Genomic DNA, 12816 nt, shown 5'->3' with positions numbered 1-12816 from the left:
AAAGATTAAATAAAGTTGAAAAACCATCCAAAAGCTATCCAGCCATTGCAAATAATCCAAACCATCCTGATATGATTGTGTGTGAAAGTACAACTCTTGCTCACTAGCTTGATGTGCTGATCAGTGTGTAAGTCATGTGTTTTGTAACAGTGGATTGTTTTGGTTAAGTTTATTTGCAAAATTTGCTGTGAATCTCTTGCTCTTGGGTGGATGCTTTCACATTAACTCTGCTAACTGCCAGCAATCTGCATGATATCTCATCTTGTATGTCTTTTTTTCTGTGTTTTCTTTCCTTTCCTCTACTTGCTACTTTGCCCGTTATTAATAGGATCAGCCTATATGCACAACGAGTCGTGCCTCTGCCATGACGTCCGCTCCTATCTTCATTTTTCTGCAAGTTTTCATGTGGTGTGGATGGTCAGTTACTTTCTCTAATTTTTTGTTTTGTTCTTGGCTTAAAAAATTAGCAGACTTTTTTACTTACTGAGCATACAAAAGAAAACAGAATGAAGCGAGTCTCAAAAGCAACAATCTGGAGCAAATTACTATTGCAATATTAAGGGAAATTAAATATTGAAAAAAAACCTGTCTGGAGCCTTATAAATCACAATTAATAAACACAAGGGCCTCTCCCATAGAACATACAAAGACAAGGGAACCTGTTGGGTTTATATGGTTGGCTCTTTGAGATTACACATGTACCAGATGAGTCTATATCCTTCACTTACAAGCATTTTTCCCTCGTCCTTGTTAAAATGAACAGAAGAAGAAATTTTTTTTCACAGAGACAAATAAAGATTCAAAGCAAATAGAAAAGACAGTCTACCTGTGGAAATAAAGCTTTACTTATGGGTAGCATAGGATGAGTGCTGTGGATGAGTGCTGCTGTTGAGGAGAGTAAGGAGTTTTCACTGCATTCAAATGAACACAACAGTTAATGATGGAAGATAATAGTATGCATCAATTTGGTTAAACTAGGAATTCAGTAAAATAATAATTTTTACTTCTTATTTTTTGGCAACCTAAACATATTAATTGTCTGATTACAGTGGAGGGTGGGTTTTTTCTTCTAATTAACTACATAAGTTGCTGTATGTTGACCAAATGCAGACTCTGGGGTTTACAATGAAAGCCTTGGAAATTAGACTGGAAATTTCATTTGATGGTGTGGGACTGTGTCATGAGTTACTGTGCTAGTGACATGTCTGCAAGAGAACTGCTGAGCTAAAAAGCATTAAATGTGTGACTGAAGGGGGTTCTGATCAACATTATTGTTCTGAAAACCACTAGAGGGAGATACTCACATGTCTATCAAAGTAAAGCAAACGGCAGAACTGAAAGCTTACAAGGCATTTCTCAGGGTTAGTGTAATGAAACACTGAAAATTGTAGCAATTTAGAAAAGTAATTTTCTCAGTAATCTATATTCTCCCTATACTTAAGGGAAGGTTCAATTAATATCTCTTGAATACAACTGAAAAAAATATTTAAATTCTGTTTGACATTTTATTATTTGAATAATTTTGAAGTTTCTTATTCTGTGTCTGTGATGTAGTTTCCTGCAAACCTAGGAACTTGCACATCCATGGTAGAAGGTTGTAGGGAAAGGTGAAAGGCCTTTCTTTAAGCCAGCGGTATTTCACATTAAAATCTAGATTAACATCTCATGCTCTTGCTCATGCAATTTGCTCTGCACATAGCTTTCTTTTAATTAAAAAGCTACTGTCCAATGTACATAAAGCAGCAGAGACTCACCTTGAGCTGAATTCTTTATGCCCAACATGTGCTTTCTACTTAAGATGAGAAACCCACAGAATATAATTTTAGCTCATAAGCTTTTGGCAGCAGAAAATTATAAAGGTAATTTTTTTTCATCCATCTTGTTTTTAATAAATTTGTGATTTTGGAAATGGGTTCTCTCTGGACATTTAACTATGTAGTTATATTAAAATCACTGAAGCCAACACAGATACGATCCAGCTGATCAGGTTCAGTAACCTGACGGGTTTTTTTTTACTTTTCATCAAGAATAACAAAACAGTCATTATCACTGCCTCGAATGGCTTGCTCTTAACTTGTTCATGCACACTGGTTTTGTTTGCCATGCCTGAGAATAAAGAACTGTACAAGTTTTTAGCCCCTACTGGCAATGTCTTATTTCTATCAGCTTCCAGGGAAGTCAGTGGGAGCTTTGAGAGTGATTAGCAGTCCAGGCAACTGGATACATCTTGTTGGAATTGCCTGTGTCCCCGATCTGTGCATGAGTAGCTGTACACCTTTGACAGATTCCTGTGGTAGTCCAGACAAAGGAGGGTAACACAAAACCTGTGAATGAACATGCACTGGAACTGGAAATGACTCTTGAGTAAACACAAAGGTGTTCTCCATGTCATATGAAACTTTTAAAATACATGCTTATGAAAGGTGTAACTTTGAGGTAACCAATTGATATCAAAGGCCAGATCAGAGCTCTTTGGGCAGGTGTTGTTTTATCCTTTTATAAGTCAGAGTAGCACAATGGGTTCTGATGAATTATTATGGTTTAAAAACAAAGTTTTAGTACATTAAATAGTTATAGTGCACTTCTAAAGGAGTAACAAGTGCATTTATAGTTTTAGTGTATATGTAGTGTACATATATATAGTATATGTATAGCCTTATATATATATGTATTCATAGTTCCATGTGTATTTTTAAAATTTTGGGCTGGCAGTGTCTTTAAGGAAATGTTGATAAATAGCAATGAATATGTGGGTTTCGCACTTAACAATGAAGGTATGGTTTTATAAAAGCATTCATTTCCATTCTGAAAGTACAGAATATTTTTCATAGTGTGTGATGCTGTAAAATAGCCCTATCTAGAGTTGTCACAGTAAGGCATGACATGAAGGAGATGGCATTTGGATTTGACACTTCTCTACCTCAAGCATGCAAGGAAATTTGACATGATTTATTAATGCAAGAAATTCCTCATACACTTCTGGTGAAATGAAAGTGCCTTACAACAATTCTTTCCAATTTCTTTTACAAGTCTTTCTCTCTTCAAAGAGAATTAATATACAGACATAATCTTGAAGACAACAAAGAGAGGACATCGCCAGCTGATCTGTTATTCAGTATTTGTGTGATTAATGTAATGGGCTGGAAAATTTCAGTGAAACTGCTTAAAAATAGTTCAGTGTCTAATTGTAGTAACAGAGTTAAAGATAAGATGATACAAAGAGAAGATAAAATGATTCTGTATATCTTTGTTATAAGATATTTTAGAAGAAATCTCAAAAATAACATTAACATGAAGCAGTTGAGAAGTTTTCTTAAAACTCAAGAAGGGGGGGAAGTGTTTTCAAAAAAGGCATTTTAAGGCCATTCAAAAGTGACATTTTTCTAAATCTGGTTTTAAATTGGGAATGGAATCCCACTTATTTCCAGGGGATTATTGATTGTTATGATTCATGTAAATAAACACATAACCAGATTTCCTCTTTTTTGATTTTATATTTTCACATTTTCCATAATGTTGACAACAGTTAAAACATAAAAGAAAATTACAATGTGAAATTCTGTGGAGAAAAAAATTAGTTCAGATAGGATCTACTGTACCTTGTTTGCCACTACTATTTTTTGCCTCGGCTTAGGACATGAAAGAATGAACTGATTCCAGAGATAATATTTAGAAGTTGTTCTTGGCAGAACTGCTGGTTTACCACTGCAAGTTGGTCTAAAAACCTCAGAAATTTAGTGTGGCTTTCATCAATATGAGGTTAAAATCTCACTAACCTTGAAGTATGTTTATAAATATTGTATACTTTTGTGTAGTACAGTTTAATGCTGTCGTTCATAATAAGACAATGCCTCTCCTGCATAAGGCTTCCAAGATATTCTCTGCTGTTGTGAATTGTGAATCCTTTAAAAACTTCTGTGTAGTTTTAGGGAGAGAGAAAAAGATATTAAAATACTTTTTTTCAACCCAATAAGAATATTACATTGTATGACTGTTGAATGTGAGAGCAGTTGACAAATTGTGGTGTGGTTAAAAAAAAAAAAATCTCATAAAGCAAATAGAAATGGACAACAGAATGGAGGGTGTTTTCAAGTACCTATGGAGGTAGGATTAATTTATCAACACAATTTACAATATTTGACCTAGTGCAAGGTGACATAAACTGAGTACTGTATAATTCTATATGTGGAGGCCTACTTGTTTTGTATCTCTACTGGATGTTGTTTACACTTAAAAAATATTTCCCTTCATGTTATGCACAATTTTGTTCAAGACCTTCAGTTTACTTCTTATACTCTCCAGACATCTCCTGTCTGTTGGAAATTTTAAATCTCCTGCTTTGCTTTCAACTCTTTCTTCAAAGATGACTGCTCTAAGTAATTTCAGTGATAAGAATAATAAATACCAAGAGGTAACACTGAGTGCTGTTCACTGAATTCATGTGAGAGAAAACCTTTACTGATAATTCTGTTTTTAGTGGTAGTTACTGTGAGGAAGAAGCAACAGGGTTATTTTTAAGTGCTTTAACTAGAATAAAGCTGCATGACAAGACACAATGCAGATGCAAATAGTGACAGAGCCAAATTAAATAAACCAGACAGTTCAGTGCCTCTTGAAATCTTAGCATCCTATTCCAAATCTGGTGCAGTAGAGTTCACTTAGGACTTCCTTGTTGACCAGAAAGCTTAGGAATTTTGAACTTGTAGAGTGCAATCTACCAAAAAAAAAGCAAAACTAAATACCAAAAAAACGCCACCAAAAAACAAATTAAAAAAAAAAAAAAAACAGAAACAAAACCCCTAAACAACAACAAACAAAAAGAAACCCCAAAAAGTGTGAGCCAAAACTATACCCCAAAAAGTGTGAGCCAAAACTATACAACTAAATTATAAAACTACACATGGCAGAGATATGTCTGGAAAAAGCTATTGTTAATAAAGAATGGCAGCCACCATGAGGTATTTGCTTTAGGACAAAACGAGTTTCTGTTTCTTTCTAAGGAAATTGAATGCTGATTTTTTGGGTTTTGTTTGGGCTTGGGGTTGCTGGGGTTTTTTTTACATCCAAGTTTCTAAAGGAGGCTCTTGGTAAATGCTATAATTCCTGATAATGTACTGAGTGTCCTTTGTCTGCCTTATCTGATTTTACATATTTTTTCCAAACTGTTTTGGAACCAGCTTTAAAGAATGCACTGTGTGTAGAATAAATGCCATTAAAATTTTCATCCATTAAAGCTGATATAAAGAACTCATTGAAATCCTTTTCTCTGTACAGTAATTCCCAAATTCCGTCTTTACACCTCTATTAGGAAGCAGTTGCCCTAACATCGTATTTGGCTTTGTGCTTTTGATTTAGTCAAAAATTTCTATTATCATTTTCAGTGTATTCTGCAGGGAGGTCATAAAAAACACCTTATCAGCCCCTTTATTTCCTGTTTATATCCGATCTGCCATTTTTATGTATTTGTTCTTGCCCATTTGTGTAAACTCGATTTCTTAAATACTAACATTTTCTCTATGACAGTGTATTTAAGTTCCCTACAGATTCATGCAGGGGTGTTTATTTTGAATTTTCTTAAATGTTGTATGGTTTCTTGGTGGAGGGTGATGATGGTGTATTTTCATTTTTTGGGGGTTGGGTTTTTGGGTGTGGGTGGCATACAGTTGATTTTTCTAATTGTGACATTATTTTACCTGATTAGCTAATGCAATATTTCTAAATATTCTTCTGAATCCTTTTGAGGAACTTGCTTTTAGAGATACTACTTCAAGGAGTGGTTTTTTTCTGTTTTCTAGGGGCTTGTTTTGTTTGTTAAGGGTTTTTCCTTTTTTCTTGGTTTCGAGGTTGTATGGTTGGTGGGGGGGGGGGCGGTTAATTGCTTTTGGTAACTTTCAGGTAGTTACCTCTCTTTAAATTGACATCTTTTGGTTTGGATTTGTTTGCCCTGATCTCTCACACGATAAGGCTAAATGCTATTGCATTGTGGCCTATGGAGCTCCTAGAGCTATATAGAGCAACTCTACTAATAACTTTGAACTGACCCTGTGCATCACTAAAGATTCAAAGATTTATTGTTCCAAAAGTCCTTTATCATATCCAAAAATATGCTCTCTATATCTCTCTTTGATGAGACTTCGATCCAGTCTTTGTGTGGTTTCTCTAATCTCACATGACATTGGTATTGTCCCCTTGATCAGGCGGTCAGCAGGGTAAACCTGGTATTACATTTTTTATTATGAAACTGAAATTTCTTACCCACAGATTCCATCACACTTCCTTTTTCCTGTAATAGTTTTATGCTGTTGCATTTTATGTCATCCCTTACATTGTACCCTTTTGCTGTATGTCCGGGACTGCCATTCTTACAAAGCTGTAAGACAAATGCTCTGTCCTACTGATTATTCTCCTTTAACTAGGTTTTGGATATGTGTATTATTTTGGGGCGGTTCATTGGTGATTGGTCTTCATCCCTTTGTCTTGATTTTATGTTCCTAGCATTGGTGTAGAGGCACGGGGAAATTTTGCTTAAGGATGTGCTAATAAATTAAAGGTTTTTTAATTACTCTTTCTTATTTACCCTGATTGTACCTTTTATTAGACACACACACACACACATGCATGCACAAACACACTCCAGCCTTTTCTGGGGCATATTAAGTATTAATTGCATATGCCTCAGTGGCATGTCAGTCTGAACCAGGAGCTTTTCCCTGCCTGTTGGCTTTCCTCTGCTTTCTGTTCTAAAATCTTTTTGATTTCTGTGCCAGTAGCCAGTCACTGTTACTGTTAAGATTCAGTCATCTGTCCTTCCCTGCACATATTGCATCTGTTCAAGAAGTTTCCCCAGTTGCTAATATACCTAAATTCCTTTCCACCTACACTGTCTTCTTGCCGTTGGAGGCTTGGGATCTCTTGGAAAATGGAAAGTGTCTTTTTATGCCATGGGTACAGCATACAGTGAAAACAAGAGAAAGACCAAATATTTTCAACCTTCAGAGCTATTCACAAATCTCAGACTCATCAGATGAAGTGGTGAGGGGAGGGGATGGCTGGAATATTATCCTGGTGTTTTAGGTACTAATCAGAGTTTGTATCAGTGCTTAGAAACAAGGTCTAAGGTGTTACGGGCTCCAGAATAGGTATCAAATGTATTTCAGGCAGACTAATGAATAGGTCCATCACGTGAAAGGTATAAAGCATTATAGGCAAAGCGGTACCAAAGAACAGCAATTAATGGCAGGGAAGAATGAGGAAAAGTGGTGTGATTGCTGTGTGGCATAAGGAATAGTTACTGATTCATGACAGAGCGCTGCAGCTCAGAGACAGCCCTCAAACTGAATCAAGCATGTACAAGTAGTGCAAGAGAAAATTCTTTTCTCATACTTGAATAGAGCATCAGAGGCAGAGAAAGGATTTTCATTCTCTTTGATCATATCTTCACCTGCAGACCATATTCATTTTAATGTGTGATCATTTGATGACATGGACGTAAACATATTTTGGTATTTGTTTTCTAATCTTGAAAAGTTATCTGTTCTTCTATCTTTTCTCACAATAAAGTCATACTCAGAATTGTAAAATTGATGTAATTTTAAGGAATATAGGTGTTGTTTATTGGGGCCCCCAGGTATATTCCATAACATTTTTTGATTGATGGTGTAAATATCCCATCTAGTATCTGCTGTAAACCTTGAAAGTATTTACTCTTCCCATATTTATAGTTAAAGTAATAATGCCACTCTTTGTATCAAAAATCAGAGGAACGTCCAGGAATTATTTTACCGTTATTTTAGCAAAATAACATATATAAGACCAAAAAAGGATGCCTCAAGGATAGTTCAAAATGTTGAAAACTAAGCTGTAGGTTACTTCTCAAGCAACCTCACTGTAATTAATATTAAATGATTTCTTCTTTTCTTGTCGACAGGAGGATTCGGCTGACTGTGGTGGGGCCTCTGGTCTGAGTCCATCACTGTGGTCTATGGTACCAATTCAGTTGGTCCTGCTTTGGCTGTTATCTGGCAGCAGACACTGCCAGTTATGACCTTGCTAAACCAAAACCTGCATAACTTAATCAAGACCTGGCCAAAACGATAGCCTCAGTTCCATTGTCGAAAGGGTCAGCTATTGAGACAGCAGCAGAAGAGCAGTGCTCGTGTGGTTATCACGCGTTGTGAGACTCATCAAGGCACCATGATGCCTGCATGTTGGAGTGTCAGATCCTTAACCGTGTGTGAATGCTGCATCATCTACACCATCCAAACAGATTTCTGTACGTGCTTCACCGGGGCAATCTAAAACCTTTTGTTTGTTTGTTTGTTTGTTGTTGTAATCTTGATGACTTCATGTAAAAGGGCTCCCCTAAAAACAGCTTATGTATATGATTTTAATTTCTTTTAAGCTTTGGATATCTTGAAGATTTATATTCTTTTACATGAACAGTTGTTTAAAAACGAAAAAAAAAAACAAAGAAAAAGTAAAAGGAAAATGTTCTCCCCAATACACATTACTAGCACCATGATGGCTGCTTTTAGCATCAGTTTTGTCCAAACTAGTTGAGCAAAGTGAAAATATTGGCCAGTCTTCACCAGAAGTTCAGCATGATTGGAATGCTTTATGATGAGTAGTTAATTCTTCCAAAAGGAATCATGCAGCCAGCTAAGTTTTGGTAGGTTGATATAATATGTAGAAAGGAAGGAAGGGAGAAATCTTCTGTATTTCAAAATACAAAGGTAGTGGAAAGTGAAACTAGAAAGTGATTTTTGTCTTAAACTTGGTGTCATCTTCTGTCAGAAAAAAAATAATTTCAATGTAATCTTCACCTCCTTTTCACAATGCAGTTACATATAAAGCAAGTAGAAATTCTTCAAAGGCTGAAACAAAAAATGCTTGTGAATAAAAAATGTCTTTGTGATATTTGAACGTTGGTTTCCAGGGGTATTTTGCATGATGATGATGCTATGTTATTGTTTTTCAGTTTGTTTTCTTTGATGGTAGAGTATAGTTCATTGAAAAGATAACTGAGTGATTCTTGTATTGTGTGAGAAACTGAACATTGCAATGTGTTGCAATCAAATAATATTAAATTATATTATATTATGAAACAGAGCTCTGAATATACTGTGCAATGAAAAAGCTGAGAAAATAGGGTAAATATAGCTATCGTAACAAAAGGTTGAGGTGGGTTTTTTACGGAATAGCAATCTCACATGAAAATCTGTGTACAGATATTTTACGGATATAAAAATCAGATTTAACACATTTATTTTTGGAAGTATATGTTCTCTAAGGTTCATATCAGGTTCCCCCTTTGTTTCCTTCATATAAACCCACTCATAATATTAAAACTTATGCTGTTGCTATTTATTATTGAAAATAGCATATTTAACAGCAAAATAACCTGGTTGCTGCAATTAGAAAAAATATAAACAAATGGGGAGCCTTGAATCTATATGTATGCACATTGATACTTGATTGTGAATAATAACTCTAGAAGTTGTTTTTATACAACCTCATTGGTGATAAAGATTGGTGCAGTAAATTACAATATTACAGTGTAGCATAGTGTTGATGCAAAATATGATTTGCGCTTTTTTTCCTAGTTTTCAGAACTAAACAGCTAAGACAGCTAAACCAATGAATGTGCAACTCTGCTGGTATTGTACAGTTCTGCTAACAACTGCAATATGCAAATATTAATATGGCACAATACACTAGCTCTTTAAAAAATAAAAAATGCAAATCATCAGTATATATATGCTGGCAATTGATTGATATATTTTTGATCATGCCAAAAGCTTAAAAAATGATTGGGCATGCATTAATATCCTATGAAAACTGAAGAAGCTACTCAAAGCCATGGCATGGCTTGAACAATCAGATGTCTACTGTAGTTGTACTCATGGCTGGTTCATTGTTTCTCATGTACCTCGGCTCCAGCTATGTCTTTTCTCATGTTTCGGAATACAGTGAGTGAAAAAAATAAACCCTGACCTTTTGTTCAGTGATGAAATCTAGATTTTTAAAAAATATGTATCTAGCAATGTCATGGGGTTAAAAGTAAAATTAACTGTGTTGGATGACTTCAGGTCCTCCTCAGGGAAGGTGAGCTAATGTTGATGATATGGGTGAAGATAAACTTGGAGCTCTTCCTTCCAGTCATAGTGCTACAGTTCACCTGATACAAAAATTGGTTGAGTGTCTCTAATGCCAAGACTGCATCCAGTATTTTTCCTTAATGTTGGCAATTGACATTTTATGGGAGGAGCAAGTTTTTTAGGATTAGGCCAATACTTACTGCACTCACTGCTTTTGCTCTGAGGTTACTTTAAATACACATTAGTTTGTGTTTTGCTCTTTTAATTTCTTGAAAGATTATTATATTAAGTTCTCTATAGTTTTCACTTAGCTTCCCAAAAGAAACCCTTCATGGAGAAGTTACACTGTTTAACATTTTAAAACACTTTCATTATGCTGGTAGGCTATACTTGGAGTTACTTAGTAAACATTTGATTAGTGTTTGTAGGGAGAAAGAAAGATGGCGCAAAGTCATGCTGCCACAGAAAACATCTGTGGCTTTTGCTCTCATCCCACTTCCCTTAGAGTGTTCAAATGCAAAAGGAGGGAGAAGCCCATGCCATGCCGACACATAGCCCTCCTGGGTGATCCAAAGAGGGAAATGTCCTTTGTTCCTCTCCTTTGCCCCTCTAGGGCATATTCCCTGAAGGAATATGTTTCTATATAAACATTTAGCCTTCCAACTAACATTATAACATTCTATATAAACATTTAGCCAACATTATACCCATCTGATTAATGCTTTAGAAAGTAGTAAGTATTTTAAATACTTTGAAATCATATATTGGAATATATTCAAGTGATGGTCAAGACTTTTTTTTTAAATACCCTGATATTTGCAAAACGAAAACTTAGATCAAAAATGCAATCTGAACTTTAGCTATCTCAAAATGTGAATACCAGTCTGATAGAAATAACTCACATGAATAAATTTAAATTCTCATGCAGAAGAGTATCCTTACTCTCACAGTGCATCATAGTCATCTTATTTTGTCTTTCAAAGAAGAACCTTGATCTAAGCTTTAAATTAAGATATTTTTAAATACAATATATTGTTAAAAATTGTGTTTTTTAAAGTCACATAAAAGGTTCTGTCGAGGGTTGCTCAAATCCTTTAAATATCACTAAGAGAACTGTTGGGACTGGTTCAGTTTACACAGAAGTCATGCAGTGTATTGTACATCTGACAAATAACCACCACTAAAGTTGTTACAGCATGATACCGTGCAAAACATGATCTGAGAACTTAACATGAAAGGTTTCTTTCTATTTTTTTCATTTAAACAACCAGCATTACTGCCAAAACACTGACCGTGGTCCATATTTGTAACAGGTTTTTAACATGACATAGCAGGTCTGATGGACAAGATTTTTAGCTCCTGTACCTTTAAGACTTTAGTATGATCTTTTTCATGTTTCTAATGCTTGAGGCTTTACTGCTTAACTTGACAAAAACAACAGTGTTGCTGCCATTTGTAAGTTTTCCTACAATATTCCTTTTATTAACTTAAAACCTGGCCTTACTGGTTTCAAATAGGCAGTATTCCTTTTAAGTGACCTTTGCAACCCAAGTGTTACTTGCTGTGGTTGAGAGCTTTTTGGTGTCACTGAAGAGACATTAAGGCCTTTTTTTCCCATTAACACATAAAAAACATGCTTAATATGACTTAATTCCAAAACACAACCTCAGTACCACTGATCCAAAAATTCAATGCTAGCACACTGGTTATTAAAAAATATATGAATGCCTAAAAGGCACTGCAATGCACTCGATAGTTTTTGGAATGTCGACCTAAGGTGAAACCTTAATAACTCCTTTCTTAGGATAAATTTTACCCTAACTTCATCAGACATCTGAGCCTTTAACAAAGGCCAGATTTATTATTATTTTTTTCATACCACAATGTTAATATTGTTAATACTCATTGTACACTATTGTAAAAAGATTAAAACAAAGTGTCTGAAAACAATTCAAGAGTTTTGAAAAATTAGCCTCACCCTCTTCCCAGCTACTTGCATCTGTCCTGTTTATGGTTTAAAAGAAAAACATCATCTTGAAGAAATATTTCACTGAGGCTAAAGGGATACTGTCTTGTTCAGATGCCATGAAATTGTGATTGTGATCTGAAAAAGCTGTCTTCTCTTCTTGTGTTGTATGGAATGTCTGGATCATGCTTTCCGGGATACTTTTATTGAAATGCTCAGTGTGCGTTTCTGCAAAAAAAGACTTGGTTGCTCTTACCAGGCAATCAGGTCTTTCTCCCTTTTCTTGTGTTCTCTTGACACTTTTGTGGAACTTGACAAGCCTGGAAAAAAATAATTTTTTGTAAAAATTTGTACAATAATGTTATAAAAAGTTTATAATCCTAGAACTGTTGTGTTAATTATTGTGCAAAAACAGTATATTCAGAATAAAAGTTTATCATTTAAAATCAACTATTTTACTGTTCACTCTGTATAATAAAAACATGTAAATAAGAGCCTACATTATTTGCTATATAATACTTTTGAGTTTCATACAATTATAACCAAGTGTCTGAAGAGAGTGAAGACAGTGACTTAATGCAGGTCTTCATGGGGTTCAGAGAAGGATGCAGAGCAAACCTTCATTTCTGTTTCATTTGCAACTGTGAAAATTTAAAAAAAAGTGGAAAAAATCTAACCAATTAAAACTGAGGGTCTGTAAAGCTCTCAGTAAAATAAGAGTCTGAGGCAGTTGAAGTATCCTTGTTTTCCTGA

General features: G+C 35.0%; 1 protein-coding gene across 9 annotated transcripts in view; it reads left to right on the top strand.

Annotated features, from left to right (window-relative positions):
* The window catches only part of CACNA2D1 (calcium voltage-gated channel auxiliary subunit alpha2delta 1), a 364967-nt gene extending 352454 nt beyond the window's left edge, over positions 1 to 12513 (top strand). For 5 of the 9 annotated variants that reach the window (XM_032107945.1, XM_032107939.1, XM_032107938.1 and 2 more), the window contains one exon: positions 329 to 3518. In XM_032107945.1, coding sequence (XP_031963836.1) covers positions 329 to 487 — 159 coding nt within the window. In that variant the 3' untranslated portion in view covers positions 488 to 3518. Of the gene's footprint in view, positions 1 to 328; positions 3519 to 7927 lie in introns of those variants that run through there. The other 4 variants (XM_032107946.1, XM_032107943.1, XM_032107947.1 and 1 more) reach the window with 2 other exon arrangements.
* The last annotated feature ends 303 nt before the right edge of the window (positions 12514 to 12816 follow it).

Source organism: Corvus moneduloides, chromosome 4, assembly GCF_009650955.1.
Source record: "Corvus moneduloides isolate bCorMon1 chromosome 4, bCorMon1.pri, whole genome shotgun sequence".
Lineage (NCBI taxonomy): Eukaryota > Metazoa > Chordata > Aves > Passeriformes > Corvidae > Corvus > Corvus moneduloides.
This window is presented reverse-complemented; position numbering and strand designations above follow the sequence as displayed.